Source organism: Stegostoma tigrinum, chromosome 3 (assembly GCF_030684315.1).
Source record: "Stegostoma tigrinum isolate sSteTig4 chromosome 3, sSteTig4.hap1, whole genome shotgun sequence".
NCBI lineage: Eukaryota > Metazoa > Chordata > Chondrichthyes > Orectolobiformes > Stegostomatidae > Stegostoma > Stegostoma tigrinum.
In genome coordinates this window covers 23,781,443-23,796,864 of record NC_081356.1, presented here as the reverse complement: position 1 = coordinate 23,796,864, position 15,422 = coordinate 23,781,443, and the positions used below count along the sequence as shown (strand labels likewise).

The 15,422-nt window shown below is 42.7% G+C and overlaps 1 protein-coding gene across 1 annotated transcript in view; it reads left to right on the top strand.

Annotated features, from left to right (window-relative positions):
• Positions 1-15,422, top strand: part of cntln (centlein, centrosomal protein) — a 465,635-nt gene that overhangs the window by 262,454 nt on the left and 187,759 nt on the right. Inside the window, exons 16-17 of the mRNA XM_048527488.2 lie at positions 1,739-2,280; positions 3,012-3,099. Of these exons, the coding sequence (XP_048383445.2) occupies positions 1,739-2,280; positions 3,012-3,099 (630 nt within the window). The remainder of the gene's footprint in view (positions 1-1,738; positions 2,281-3,011; positions 3,100-15,422) is intronic.

The following is a 15,422-nucleotide window of genomic DNA, read 5'->3' as shown; positions in this document are numbered from 1 at the left end:
AGCTAATGAGGTATTAGGTGCAAAAGTGTGAATTTTTCAAAATTTCCTAAATTCTAGAAAGGTTCTATCAGGCACAAAAGTGGCTAACATATCTCCTGTATTGAAGAAGTTGAAAGGCAGAAAACAGGCTAGTGTATGCCAGTTGGTTTGATATTTATTATGGGGAATGTGTTAGAACTGGTCATTAAAAAGATTATAGCTGTGCACTTAGAAAACCTAAAGGTACTTGGGAAGTGCTGTCTGTGGTTTTGTCAAAGGAAAGTCATATTTAACCAATTTGTTTAAATCCTTTGAAGAAGTGACACATACTATGGAATAGAGAGAGCCTGGAGGAATACTTTCTTGGATTTCTAGAAGGCATTTGATAACATACCCTATCAAAAATTAATGTGGAAAATAAAAGTTGATGGTACAGGGTGTAACACATTGTCATGGTTAGAAGAATGGCTGGTTAGCAGAAAACAGAGAGTATGAATAAATGGTCTTTGTCTGATTGGCAGCCAGAATCTCAGGGATCCATGCTGGGATGTCAACTTTTTAAAATATACATCAATGGCTTTGATGAAGGGAGCAGAGGCATTGCAGCTAAATTTGTAGATGGCGCCAAAGTGGATGGAAGAGTAGGTTATGAAAATGGCATAAGAAGAATCCCACACAATAAGAGGAAACCCACGCAGACACAACAAGAACGGGCAAACTCTATACAGATAGTTGCTCAGGGCTGGAATCAAACCTGGATTCCTGACTCTGTGAGGCAGTAGTACGAACCACTGTGCCATTGTGCCACTCTGATGTTGAATGACCTTGACAAGGTCGTCAAGAAAGGATGTTTCCTCTGGTGATCAAGTCTAGAACTAAGAGCACTGCTCCTTCAGGACAGTGACAAGCAGGATTTTGTTTTCTTTCAAAAGGTTGTGTGACTTTCAAAACCTCTGAATCAGAAGGTGGTGCAGGCAGGGTCATGAATATTTTTTAGAGTGAGGTGGAGAGATTCTTGTTAGGCAGGGTAATCAAACATTATTAGAGTAGATGGAAATATGGAATTCAAAACACAAATAAAACATCTATGATGTTGAATGGTGGGCTAAGCTCAGGGGAATGAATAGTCTCTTTTGGTGCTTTCTAAGTTTTTATGTGTCTGTATAGCACGGCAGTGAGAAGGTTTGTATGCGAAAGACCTTATTTTGATCACAGCTTCTGAACATCAAGAATTACTTAGCTCAATCTCAGAGGAGCAATGTGTTTGAAGGTGGGCTTCACCAGACATTCTGTTGCACATTGATGTAGCCCTCTGCAGCAGGAAATGTGACTTGCCATTCCAGATAACCTGGCTTTACCATTGCATTAAAACTTTCTTGCCTCAGGTTTCATCCGATTGTTACAAGAGATGTTTTCCAGGTATCTCCAAATCTGTGATGTAATCAGTTTTAAGTATGTTACCAGTGACCTCTTAAACACAGTCAATCAGTGCATTACTTTCCCAGTAGCTGCTAAAAGCCAAAGTGAGGAAGTTCTGTGAGTTGCAGCAAGACTTTTCTCAATTTGCCATGGTAAAGGCACTTCAATCCATTTCACTATCTCTTTGTAGCCTCCATTAATGAAATTGGCTGATACAGACAGGAAATAGGGGCATGGACTTTCTGGTCCTTACAATTCGGTGAGGTTCTGCTCAAAATGGTTGGGAATAAGTACTCTTATGTTTCAAGCTAATCTTAAAGTAATTTGTTCCCTGTCTCAGATTAACCATTTGGAAAAGAAGCTAAAAACCATTCAAAGGGATGCCAAAGACCTGACAGAAACAAACAAAGAGTTGATTCAGGCCAAACTTTCATTGCAAAACGCCTGTAGCAAGCTTCAAACTGAATCTGACAACCAAGTTATCGAAATAAGAGAGCTCATGAAGGCAAATCAACAAATGATGCAAGAGAAAAATGAGATGGCTGTAATGACAGAAGAATTGAAAACAGAAGCTTCCTCTCTAAAGAGGCAAATAGCAGACAGAATAAAACTGAAAACTGAAAATAAGGATTTATTACGGAAAATACAGGAGCTACAGCAAGCGCTTGAGTCCAAGACTGTTCCCACCAAAGTCAGAACTGCAGAGGGAGCAGGCAACAGCAGCTGTGCATGCAAAACAGTGGGCTATAACCCCAGAACTAAAAAAAGGAAAAACATTTCCCTCAAACAGTACCAGCGTTTTCTCAACCGATCCATCAAGGAGATGAGCAGAGTCTTTGAGCACCTCAATAAGGATGGATGGGAAGATGTAACAGAAGCCAGGTATCGTTCTCATTAACTTACCTCTGCAGATGGGACAATGTGGATATGAAAACTGTAAGCAAATGGAGATTGGATTTCATATACTGTCTATTTCATATTCAGGGAAAAAATAATCCTGTCAGATTTTTGAATAGTCATGGGATGTCTTGCTTCAAGCTTATTGACTGAAATTTGCATGTGAAATTAGCTCCAACTGCATGAAGTTTTGAATTAATGCCAGGAAACCTAGAATAAGGCAATGCATGATTTCTTTCAGTGATGCCATTTTCATGCAGTCATGAGGCTTGAAATTGACAGTTTGGCAGGTTGATTTAATTTGCTGGCCCTTTGCATATTCACCACTGACAGCTAAGGATTCCCAGGCAACCCTGCTAAGTCAGTTTAGTTATCTTGTGACATGTCGATCCAGGAGGAGAAACCAATTTTTTTCCTCTTAATTTAGTTAGATAAATTTTGAATGACCTATTTCAGCTTGCTACCAGATGCTTACAAGCTGTTTAACATCCTTTAAATTAAGAGCTATCCACACTAATTATTTCATGTATGTTTTATGCACAGTCATTGAACTAATGTTAATTGAATGATGGCTGAAAATGAGGTGTTTTGTTATTAATTTTCATTCAGGGGGTATTTACAGTTGGTTTTTTTTGCATTTAGAATGAAATTCCTGGCTGCAGTAAAGCTTTGTTCCTTCAATAAAAAATATTTTTTTCACTGTATTTTTATGCAAGTGACTCCGAGGAGACTGCTGCTGAGAATCAGGGAGAAATGATAGCAAGGACGGCTCAGGAAAGGACTCTGCCAGCAGCAAGAAATCCGGTAAGCAGGAAATATTTCATTGGAGACAAAAACCTAAATTTAGTCAGTGATTAATGTTAAAACTGGACTAAAGCCCCCAAAGAGACAAATTCAAGTAGGTAGTATACATATTAATCTGAGTGATATATTTCATAAGAGTACATTTTTGAGAAATTAACAGGAAATTATCTGTATTATATTAAAATATTAGCAGTATCTTAAAATAGTACAGATTGACATTCCTTAGCTCAAAGCGGTCTATTTGGAAATCAGAATAATGATGACATGGAGCTTATTTAAAACTTAAAGTCACTTTAAATAATCTGCAATCATGTATCTATTAATGTGAATTGAAGCATTAGCTTATCATCCATTGACGTATATAACATTTAATATTCTGAAACTTTCTCACCAGATAGTTTGTTTAACATAATAACATAGCAAATCCACTTCAGAACTTCTGCAATCTGTTTGCAATAAGTAATGGATGGCCACCATTATAATGCTACAGTAGCCATTATAATGGTACAGTAGTTTTGTGTTCGGCAATGAATAGTATGATTAGTTTTGGCACAAGTACTGTTGACTGCTCAGGTTAATGTGATATTTGTTGTTTGCTGCTTCCAAGAATGATAATCAAGTAACTTGGGATATTAACTTGGTGTTATGAAATTATTTGCTTGTCTCACAGTATTTACCATGAATGTTGAGCATAAAATAGGAGATTTACTATCCACACCACAACAATCTTAACTTTTTTGCACTTTGTATGGTTGAGTTCCTAATTCTTCCTTAATTCTTTAACTTCTGGTTGTTAGAACTTTCAAAAGATTTTGATCTAGTTCAAGTGTTTTCCTAATAAATTTTCTTTATGACAAAAGTAAACTAGATAGTGGCATTTCCTGACATGAGTGGCTGGAACTTGCCACTTGCTTATCTGGACCTCCATCTTGGCCAGCAGTTCCGAACATAGCAGGGCATACTCCATGGGCAGAGACCACCTGCACCCACTGTCTACGGAGGTTGACGTTAGACAAGCACCAACCTCACCCCACATCATCATGGCAGGTCTCCAACTCACTTTGAATACAGTTGTTCACTTAAATGTTCACTGTGAAGGACACCAACACCTTTCACTGTCATGCTGCTGCCAAATCTCTTTGCAAACAGGGACAAACGCCCATCTCATGTATTGGAGCAGGGCACATTTCAGGGCTCTTGCTTTCTTAGCGCTTACTCGCTTTGCTCACTTTGCTCACATGTTCATAGTGTCTCTGCCTTGATTTGCAATCCCTTGCCTTTTTGTGCCTTCCCGTGCTGTTCACAATTTATGATACTTTTATCTTGTCTTATCTTGCTTCTTAGAACGGACGCAAAGCTAGGTTGTTTGTCAAGGTTGTCAGCAGTAAACATCAAGGGGTTGGATATGTTGCCATGTAGCTGTGAGGTGCTGTGCCATATCAATGTCACACCCAGCACGTGTGCCCAGAGCTTATGTGACAAACATGATGACAAAAGTCACAAGTATTACCAGGGGGCACCATGGTGGTAGAAAAGTTAGAGAAGTCAATTCTGGTGTCCATGGAAATTGGGAAAGAGGGCAGCGGTGAATAAATCTCTATTAATTGGAGTCATACCTGACACAAAGGAAGATTGGTGTGACTTTTGCAGTTTAGACATCTCAGCTGCAGGACATCTCTGCAGTTATTCCTCAGGGTAGTGACCTGGGCCCAAGCATCTTTAGCTGTTGCATCAATGACCTTCCATCCATTATAATGCCAGAAATGGGGATGTTTGCTGATGATTGCACAGTTTTCAGTATCATTCATGATTCCTCAGATACTGAAGCAATCCACTTCCAAATGTAGCAAGTCTTGGACAATATGCAGGCTTCAGCTGACAAGTGACAAGTAACATTCATGCCGCACAAGTGCCAAGCAATGACCTTCTCCAAAATGAGAGAATCCAACCATTAGCCCTTGACATTCAATGACATTCCCATCATTGAATCCCCCACTGTCAACATCCTGGGGATTGCCTTTGAGCAAAAACTGAACTGGACTAGCTGTATAAATATGTGGCTACAAGAGTAGGTCAAGGGCTAGGAATACTGCAATGAGGAGCTCACCTGCCATCCCAAAGCCTGTCCACATTCTACAAAGCACAAGTCAGGTGGATGAAAGAACACTTCCCACTTGTTTGGATGTTTTTGCAGCTCTAAGAAAACTCAAGAAACTTGACAACATCCAGAACAAAATATCCCATTTAATTGACACCAATCCACAAATATTCATTCTAACACTGCTCGTATACAGTGGCAGCAGTGTGCATCATCTACAAGATAGCTTAATAAGCATTATAAAAGTTGGCACAAATAGCAAGAGAGGGCAGTCACTACATCCCTGACTTATACTACCAGTATTTAGACAGTTTGTTTTAGAGGGTATCCCAGAACATATGATGAGCAGTTTGCTTACAGGAGGAGTCAGCATAGTTATATCTGAGAATTTATCTAAACGGGGCACATTTTTGCAATTTGGAATTTGCCGTATTTGGAAATCATTAGATTAATGCTGCTGTTTGATGCCTACTTCAAAGAGTATTAATCAACTGTACACTTTGACTTTGGAGGAACACCTTTCCTGGTTCAGAGATCTCCCCACCCCATGTGATGTAATGTTTAAGCCAGATAAAGTTGTCACAGTCTTTTGCTGTCAAGTTAATGAAACAACCAAAAAGAGCCACTTGTGTTGCCGCTGTTTTAAGCTCCTTTGAAACATCAGGGAATTTTAAGTGATACTTGACCTTGCAGATTTAATCACAATTCTAAAATGAAAGAGAAATCATGTTATTTTCTCAACTGCGACTATTCAAGCTGAGTGTTCCAGTGATGTGCTCTGTTGTCAACAATGGATTTGGAAGCTCGTGTGTGCTTGAATCACTTGTAAATGCAGCTAATTCATTTCTTTAAACTAATCATTTTCAGATCTGTGCATCTGAACATTTAAGAGTTACACTCCTACCCGACTTTGCTTCATAAGAGCATTAACAGTAGAAGTAAATGAAGAACATACATCCCATCAAGTCTTTGCCACCATTCAGTACATTTGAGATTAATCTTCAGTTTCAAAAACATTTTCCTGTCATCTTCCTATATCTCTAGATTTACTGAAACACCAAAAATGTCAGCCTTAAACATAGGAAGTCAGGAATAGGCCGTTCAGTTCCTCGAGCAAGCTCTTCAGCCAGATCATGGCAGATGTGATTATGACCTGAGGTCTGCAATCCCACCTATGCTAACTTTTCACCATTTGGTTAAGAAGAATCTATCTTGTGCATTAAATATATGTAATGACTCTGCTTCCACAATGAGGAGAGTCCTAAAGACTGATGACCTTATGAAAATAAAAGTTTCATCTCATCTCTGTTCGAAATGTCTGACCCCTATTTGTAGATATCCCAATAAGATTTCCCAATGCTTCCACATCCTTCCTATAACGGGGCGACCAGATCTGCACGCAATATTCCAAGTGAGTCCGCACTAGCGTTTTGTACAGTTGCAGCATGACATCACGGCTCCGGAACTCAGTCCCTCCACCAATAAAACCTAACACACCGTAAGCCTTTTTAACAGATCTTCATACTCTCTCAAGACCTGTCAGGACCTTATATTGTTGCAATCAAGTAACAGCTTACTCTTCTAAACTTGAGCAGATACATCTTTAGCTCATTAAACCTTTCCACATAAAACAGCCATCCCTGACCATGCATTAATCTGGTAACCCTTCCCTGAACTACCTCCAAATGGTGCATCTTTCCTTAAAAAAAGTGACCAACACTATGCACCATACTCCAGTGTATTCTCACCAGTGCCATGTATAAGTGAAGGATAACCCCCTTCCCACCACTTTTGTATTCAATCTGAAAGTATTCAACGATGAAGCATGCGCAATTCGTTGATGCACAGAGTTCGAATAATTCATAAACTTTTGAGAGAAAAAAATTATTATCGCAGTACAAAGCAATCAATCCTTTATTCTAACATAGAACATAGAACATAGAACAATTCAGCACAGAGCAGGCCCTTCAGCCCTCGATGTTGTGCCGGTCTGTGAACTAATCTAAGCCGATCCCCCTACACTATCCCATCATCATCCATATGCTTATCCAAGGACTGTTTAAGTGCCTCTAATGTGGCTGAGTTCACTACCTTGGCAGGCAGGGCTTCCACGCCCTTACCCCTCTCTGAATAAAGAACCTGCCTCTGACATCTGTCTTAAATCTATCACCCCTCAATTTGTAGCTATGCCCCTCATACAAGCTGACGTCATCATTCTTGGAAAAAGACTCTCACTGTCCACCTTATCTTATCCTCTGTTCATCTTGAATGTCTCTACTGAATCCCCTCTTAGCCTTCTTCTCTCCAATGAGAACAGACCCAAGCCCCTTTCTTCATAAGGCCTTCACTCCAGACCAGGTAACATCCTGATAAATCCCTCTGCACCTTTTCCAATGCTTCCACATCCTTCCTGTAATGGGGCGACCAGATCTGCACGCAATATTCCAAGTCAGTCCGCACTAGCGTTTTGTACAGTTGCAGCATGACATCACAGCTCCAGAACTCAGTCCCTCCACCAATAAAACCTAACACACGGTAAGCCTTTTTAACAGCTCTATCAACCTGGGTGGCAACTTTCAGGGATCTATGTACGTGGACACCAAGATCCCTCTGCACGTCCACACTACCAAGAATCTTTCCATTTACCCAATATTCTGCCTTCCTATTATTCTTCCCAAAGTGAATCACCTCACATTTATCCACATTGAACTCCATTGCAAATCCATGGAAGAAAAGCCAACACGCCATTTTCTTTCCTAAATGCTTGTTGTACTGTGCGTTAACTTGCCTTGTCGCTATGTGTTCACACCTAAGACCATCTGAACATTCATATTTATGAGTTTTCATGCCTTGTAAAGAAAATTTGCTTCTTTATTCATCAGACCAAAATGAATAGCCTCACACTTGCAATACTATACCCCATTTTTTGCTTTTTGTCACTCACTTGGTATAAGTATATATCCCTGCAGCCTGTGGGCTTCCTATAGAATTTTAATTAAAATGGGAATTGTGTCTGGATCTTCAGGTTCAACTAAGCAGAGAGAGGGAGCCAACAACAGGATAAATTGAGACCTAGGATCAGGGGTCCAACACTTCAACTTCAACTGAGCAGAGACATTGGAGTCATCAACAGGATATATTGAGGCCCAGAATCGGGCTCCAGCAGATAGAGGGGAGTTAGCAACAAGATAAACTGAAGTCCAGGATTGGGGCCCAGCAGAGACAGTGGAGTTGCCAACTGATTAAAACAAATCAGTCTGTGACATCACAGGAAAATAGTGTGTTGATTGGTTTGGGATTTTAACAAGTATAAAGGTAAAGTCACCACAGTGCTGCCAGACCGTAGAACTGTTCTGTCATTAGACAGAGATGACTGGTGGTAGTTTAACCAGAGGGCCACCACACTTCAGGTGAGGAGAGAAGTTAAGAATGGGAATCCTTCATAGTAATTTCAGCCATGCATGAATTGAACCCAAACTGTTGATGTTACTCTGCATTGTGTATCATTTGTCCAACCAAATGGGCTGATCAAACCTCAAGGATTTTATAAATTTTTTGTGGAAGTAACATGAATAGAATTGGAATCGGTAGTAGATTCGCCAACTTTAGGTACATTTAAGTCGTCATTGGATAAGCATATGGATGTACATGGAATAGTGTAGGTTAGATGGGCGTCAGATTGGTATGACAGGTCGGCACAACATCGTGGGCCGAAGGGCCTGTACTGTGCTGTAATGTTCTATGTTCTATGAATAGGTGAAATTCAGGGCTAATATAATAAAACAATATAAGTAAGAAAGTAAGGAATGTGCAGTTAGAGTAAGGTAAGTAATAATATTCTTACATAAGCATAATTATTTTTAAATAAAGAAGGGGCTTAAGGGAAGTCATAGCAGTGTATATATTGTGAAATGCTGCTGTTATTCCCTGTGGCAAATCATGGAACATTTAGATGTCCCCGGTGGCCACATGCACATGAAGTGTGTCCAGCTGCAGCTGCTGACTAACCGCATTTTGGAACTGGTACTGTGGGTGAATTCACTGTGAAGTATCTGTGATGCTGAGAATGTCATGGATAGCATATTCAGTGTGATAGTCACACCATGGGTGAAGACTGAACAAGTAGAAAAGGCATGGGTGACCGCCAGACAGAGTAGAGGAGGGCAGGTAGTGCAGGAGTTCCCAGTGGCCATCCCCCTTTCCAACAGACAGACCATTTGGATTCTGTTGGGGGAGGTGATCTAGGCAGAGGAAAGCACTTGGAGCCAACAATGACAGCATGGATGGGACTGCTGCACAAGAATGAAGGAAGAAGAACAGCAGGGCAATAGAGGTAGGAAATTCAATTGTGAGGGGAAAGCTGCTGTTTCTGCTCCACAGAAGATATTCAAGATGGGATGTTTTCTTCCAGGTGCCAGGATCGGGGATATTACTGAACTGCTGCAGGGCACTCTGTTGGGAAGGTCAAACAGACTGACAGAGATCGTGGTACGTTTTGGTAGCAGTGACATTGTTAGATAAAGGGATGAAGCCCTGCAAGCAGAATTTAGAGAGCTAGGAAGTTATTTGACAAACAGGGCCCAAAGGATAGTAATCCCTGGTATACTTACAGTGCTATGTGCAGGTAAGTATAGAAATAGGAGGTTCGTCCAGATGAATGTGTGGCAGAGAGATGGTATGGGAGGGAGACCTTCAGATTTCTGGAACGTTAGAATGGTGTTTGAAGTTGGAGGTCCTGTAAAAGGCACACAGGTTGCTCTTGAACCTGAATGGAACCAGCATCTTTGTGGAGTGGTTTGCCAATTCTGTTGGAGAATGTTTGAACTAACTTTGCAGGGCAATGGGATCTGGGGAAAATGTTCATTGGGGGGGGGGGATGTACAGCCACAGTTAGAAGAGACAGCAAATGTGTCATGAAGACACAGAAACTGTAGGCCAGTAAACGCACAAGGGAGTTTGACATCATTGAATGGTATTTATTTTAATGCAGGGAGTCTGATGAGCAAGGCAGGTGAGTTGAGAGCTCAAGTTAAAACATGGTGGTATGATGCCATTGCTGTCACTGAGACATAATTGAAAAAGGAGCAGGATTGGCAGCTCAATATTCCAGGACACAGGGTCTTCAGGTGAGACAAGGAAGGAGGGAGAAGAGGAAGGGGTGTTGCATTATTGATCAGGGAATCAGTTAGAGTAGTAAGGAGGGATGGCATAGAAACAAAGAAACCTACAGCACAGGAACAGGCTCTTCGGTCCTCCAAGCCCGCGCCGATCAAGATCCTCTGTCTAACCTGTCATCTGTTTTCTAACGGTCTGTGTCCATTTGCTCCCTGTCCATCCATCTACCTGTCCAAATATATCTTAAAAGACGCTAACGTGTCTGCGTCTATCACCTTCGCTGGCAACGCATTCCAGGCACCCACCACCCTCTGTGTAAAGAACTTTCCATGCATATCTCCCTTAAACTTTCCTCCTCTCACTTTGAACTCATGACCCCCAGTAATTGAGTCCCCCACTCTGGGAAAAAGCTTTTTGCTATCCACCTTGTCTATACCCCTCATGATTTTGTAGACCTCAATCAGGTCCCCCCTCAATCTCCGTCGTTCTAACGAAAATAATCCTAATCTATTCAACCTCTCCTCATAGCTAAAACCCTCCATACCAGGCAACATCCTGGTGAACCTCCTCTGCACCCTCTCCAAAGCATCCACATCCTTTCGGTAATGTGGCGACCAGAACTGCACACAGTACTCCAAATGTGGCCGAACCAAAGTCCTATACAACTGCAACATGACCTGCCAACTCTTGTATTCAGTACCCCGTACGATGAAGGAAAGCATGCCATATGCCTTCTTGACCACCCTATTGACCTGCGTTGTCACCTTCAGGGAATAATGGACCTGAACACCCAGATCTCTGTTCATCAGTTTTCCGTAGGACTGGATGTGAGTTTGTTCGCTGAGCTGGAAGATTAGTTTTCAGACGTTTCGTCACCATTCTAGGTAACATCATCAGTGAGCCTCCGTCGAAGGGCTGGTGTTATGTCCCGCTTTCTATTTATCTGGTTAGGTTTCCTTGGGTTGGTGATGTCATTTCCTGTGTTGGTGATGTCATTTCCTGTTCTTTTTCTCAGGGGGTGGTAGATTGGCTCCAAATCAATGTGTCTGTTGATGGAGTTCCAGTTGGAATGCCATGCTTCTAGGAATTCTCGTGCGTGTCTCTGTTTGGCTTGTCCTAGGATGGATGTGTTGTCCCAATCAAAGTGGTGTCCTTCCTCATCTGTGTGTAAGGATACGAGTGATAGTGGGTCATGTCGTTTTGTGGCTAGTTGATGTTCATGTATTCTGGTGGCTAGCTTCTCAAAACTCGCTTTCCCTAGGACTTTTCCATTTACTGTATAGTTCACCCTTGAATTTGATCTTCCAAAATGCATCACCTCGCATTTGCCCGGATTGAACTCCATCTGCCATTTATCTGCCCAACTCTCCAGTCTATCTATATTCTGCTGTAATTTCTGACAGTTCCCTTCACTATCAGCTACTCCACCAATCTTAGTGTCATCAGCAAAATTGCTGATCAGACCACCTACACCTTCCTCCAGATCATTTACATATGTCACAAACAACAGTGGTCCCAGCACAGATCCCTGTGGAACTCCACTGGTCACAGGTCTCCAATTTGAGAAACTCCCTTCTACTACTACCCTCTGTCTCCTGTTGCTCAGCCAGTTTTTTAATCCATGTAGCTAGCACACCCTGGACCCCATGTGACTTCACTTTTTCTCCATCAGCCTGCCATGGAGAACCTTATCAAACGCCTTAGAAGACTTCTCAAATGAAGCATGGGTGGAATTTAAAAATCAAAGACAGGCAGTCACAATGCTGGGAATTAAGGCCCCTTAACAGTTGGAGAGAAATGGAGGAGCAGATATGGAGGCAAATTTCAAAGAAGTGTAAAAGTTATAGCATAGTGATAGTAGGAGATTTCAACTTCTCCGACTGGGTCGTCAGAGTGTGAAAGGTACAGAGAAAGTAAAATTCTTAAAATATATCTTTTTATTGCAGTTTTTTTTATTGATGTTCACTAATAAGAGGGATGATGTGAAGACAGAAATCAGAGAGAAGTATTGTGATCTACTTGAAGAAATTAGCATAGGTAAGAGGTTCTGAGTGGTCTGACAAGCTTAACAGTAGATAAAGCTCCAGAGGTGGATGAGCTGTATCCCAAGCTGTTAAGTGAGGCAAGGGAGAAAACAGCAGGGACACTGCTAATAATTATTAATTCCTCTTTGGCCAAGAGAGAGCCCAAAGGATTTGAAGGCAGCCAATGTGATACTGTTATTTAAGAAGCGAGCAAAGGATAAACCAGGAAACTACAGGCCAGTTAGTTTAACCTCAGTGGTGAGAAAAACATTCAAAGTAATTTGAGGGACAGGATTGATCTGCATGTGGAGGGGCAGGGATTAATTAAGAACAGTTAGCATGGTTTTGTTATGGGGAAGTCACATCTATCAGAAATGAAAACAGAAATTGTTGGAGAAGCTCAGCAGGTCTGGCAATATCTGTGAAGAGAAAATCAGAATTAATATTTTGGGTCCAGTGATCCTTCCTCAGAACCATACCTGTCAACTGGGTTGAATTTTTCAAACAGGTGACCAAGTATGTGGTGAGGGCAATGTATTTGACATAGTCTACTTGGTCTTTAGTAAGATTTTCGATAAAGTCCTGCATGAGTGACTGATAGTGATGGTGAGAGTCCTTGAGAGCCAAGGAAATTTGGATAACTGGATGCAAAATCGGCAAAGTGACAGGATGCAGAGGATGATGGTGGAGGATGTTTTTGTTTCTGGAAACCTGTGTTCAGTGGGCTTTGAAAGGGATCAATTTTGGGGCCCTGGCTGTGATATATATAAACAATTTAGATTTGAATATAAGAAAACTGATCAGTAAGTTTGTGAATGATACAAAGTTTGGTGAGGTGGTAAATAGTGAGGACGACAGCCTTAGACGACAGGACAATGTAGATTATTGGTCAGATTGACTGATCAGTGGAAATGGAATTCAGTAAAGATAAGTGTGAGAAGGCACGCTTGGCAGGACAAACATGTAAGGGAATACATGATGAATGGGAGGACCATGAGAGGATCAGAGGGATGTTAGTGTGCATGCCCACCAGTTTCTTAAGGTAGCAGCGCAGCTAGATAAAGTGGTCAATAAGGTGTATAGTATGCTTGCCTTTATTAGCTGAGGCATACAGATTGTGTGCAGTTTTGAAATTCACATTGTGGGGAGAGATATGATTGCACTGAACAGGGTGCAGAGGGGATTTATCAGGATATTGCCTGGGCTAGAGAGTTTTAGTTATGCAGAGAGATTGGACAGACTTGGGGTAACAAGGTGTAGAGCTGGATGAACACAGCAGGCCAAGCAGCATCTTAGGAGCAGGAAAGTTGACGTTTCGGGCCTCAACCCTTCATCAGAAATGGGGAAGAGGAAGGTGGTTCTGAAATAAATAGGGAGAGAGGGGGAGGTGGATAGAAGATGGATAGAGGAGAAGATAGGTGGAGAGGAGACAGACAAGTCAAAGAGGTGGGGATGGAGCCAGAAAAGGTGAGTGTAGATGGGGAAGTAGCGAGAAGATAGGTCAGTCTAGGGAGGATGGGCAGGTCCAGGGTGCGGGATGTGGTTAGTAGGTAGGAAATGGGGGTGGGGCTTGAGGTGGAAGGAGGGGATAGATGAGAGGAAGAACAGGTTAGGGAGGCAGGGATGAGCTGGGCTGGTTTTGGGATGCAGTAGGGGGAGGGGATATTTTGAAGCTTGTGAAGTCCACATTGATACCATTGGGCTGCAGTGTTCCCAAGCGGAATATGAGTTGCAGTTCCTGAAACCTTCAGAAAGGATCGTTGCGGCACTGCAGGAGGTCCAGGATGGACATGTAATCTGAGAAATGGGAGGGGGATTTGAAATGGTTCGTGACTGGGAGGTGCAGTTTTTTATTGTGAACCGAGTGTAGGTGTTCTGCAAAGCGGTCCCCAATCCTCTGCTTGGTTTCCCCCATGTAGAGGAGGCCACAACGGGTACAGCGGATACAGTATACCACACTGGCAGATGTGCAGGTGAACATCTGCTTGATGTGGAAAGTCTTCTTGGGGCCTGGGTTGGGGGTGATGGACGAGGTGTGGGGGCAGGTGTAGCACTTTTTGGGGTTATGGGGAAAGGTGCCACGTGCGGTGGGGTTGGAGGGGAGTGTGGAGCAGACAAGGGAGTTACAGAGAGAGCGGTTCCTCTGGAAAGCAGGCAAGGGTGGGGAGAGATAAATGTCTTTGGCGGTGGGGTCGGATTGCAGATGGCGGAAGTTTCGGAAGATGATACGTTGGATCCAGAGGTTGGTGGGGTGGTATGTAAGGATGAGGGGGATTCTTTTTTGGTTGTTATTGCGGGGATGGGGTGTGAGGGATGAGTTGCGGGAAATGCGGGAGACATCATCGAGGGCATTCTCGACCACTGAAGGGGAGAAGTTGTGGTCCTTGAAAAATGAGGACATCTGAGATGTACGGGAGTGGAATGCCTCATCCTGGGAGCAGATGCGGCAGACGCGAAGGAATTGGGAATAGGGGATGGCATTTTTACAGGAAGGTGGGTGGGAGGCGGTGTACTTTAGGTAGCTGTAGGAGTCGGTGGTTTTAAAATGGATATCGGTTTCTAGGTGGTCGCTCGAGATGGAGACAGAGAGGTCCAGAAAGGTGAGAGAGGTGTTAGAGATGGTCCAGATGAACTTAAGATTGGGGTGGAAGTGTTGGTGAAGTGAATGAACTGTTTGAGATCCTCGTGGGAGCACGAGGTGGCGCTGATACAGCCATCAGTGTAATGGAGGAAGAGGTAGGGTTTCGGGCCAGTGTAAGTACGGAAGAGGGATTGTTCCACGTAACGTACAAAGAGGCAGGCATAGCTTGAGCCCATAGGGGTACCCATGGCCACCCGCTTTGGCTGACTCCCACAGCTACCTAGAATACACCTCCTCCCACCCACCTTACTGCAAAAATGCCATCCCCTATTCCCAATTCCTTAGCCTCCACCGCATTCTCTCCCAGGATGAGGCATTCCACTCCCATACATCTCAAGTGTCCTCATTTTTCAAGGACTGCAACATCCCACCCTGCAGTGGTCAAGAACGCCCTCGACCGTGTTTCCCACAACTCATTCCTCACATCCCATCCCCGCAATAACAA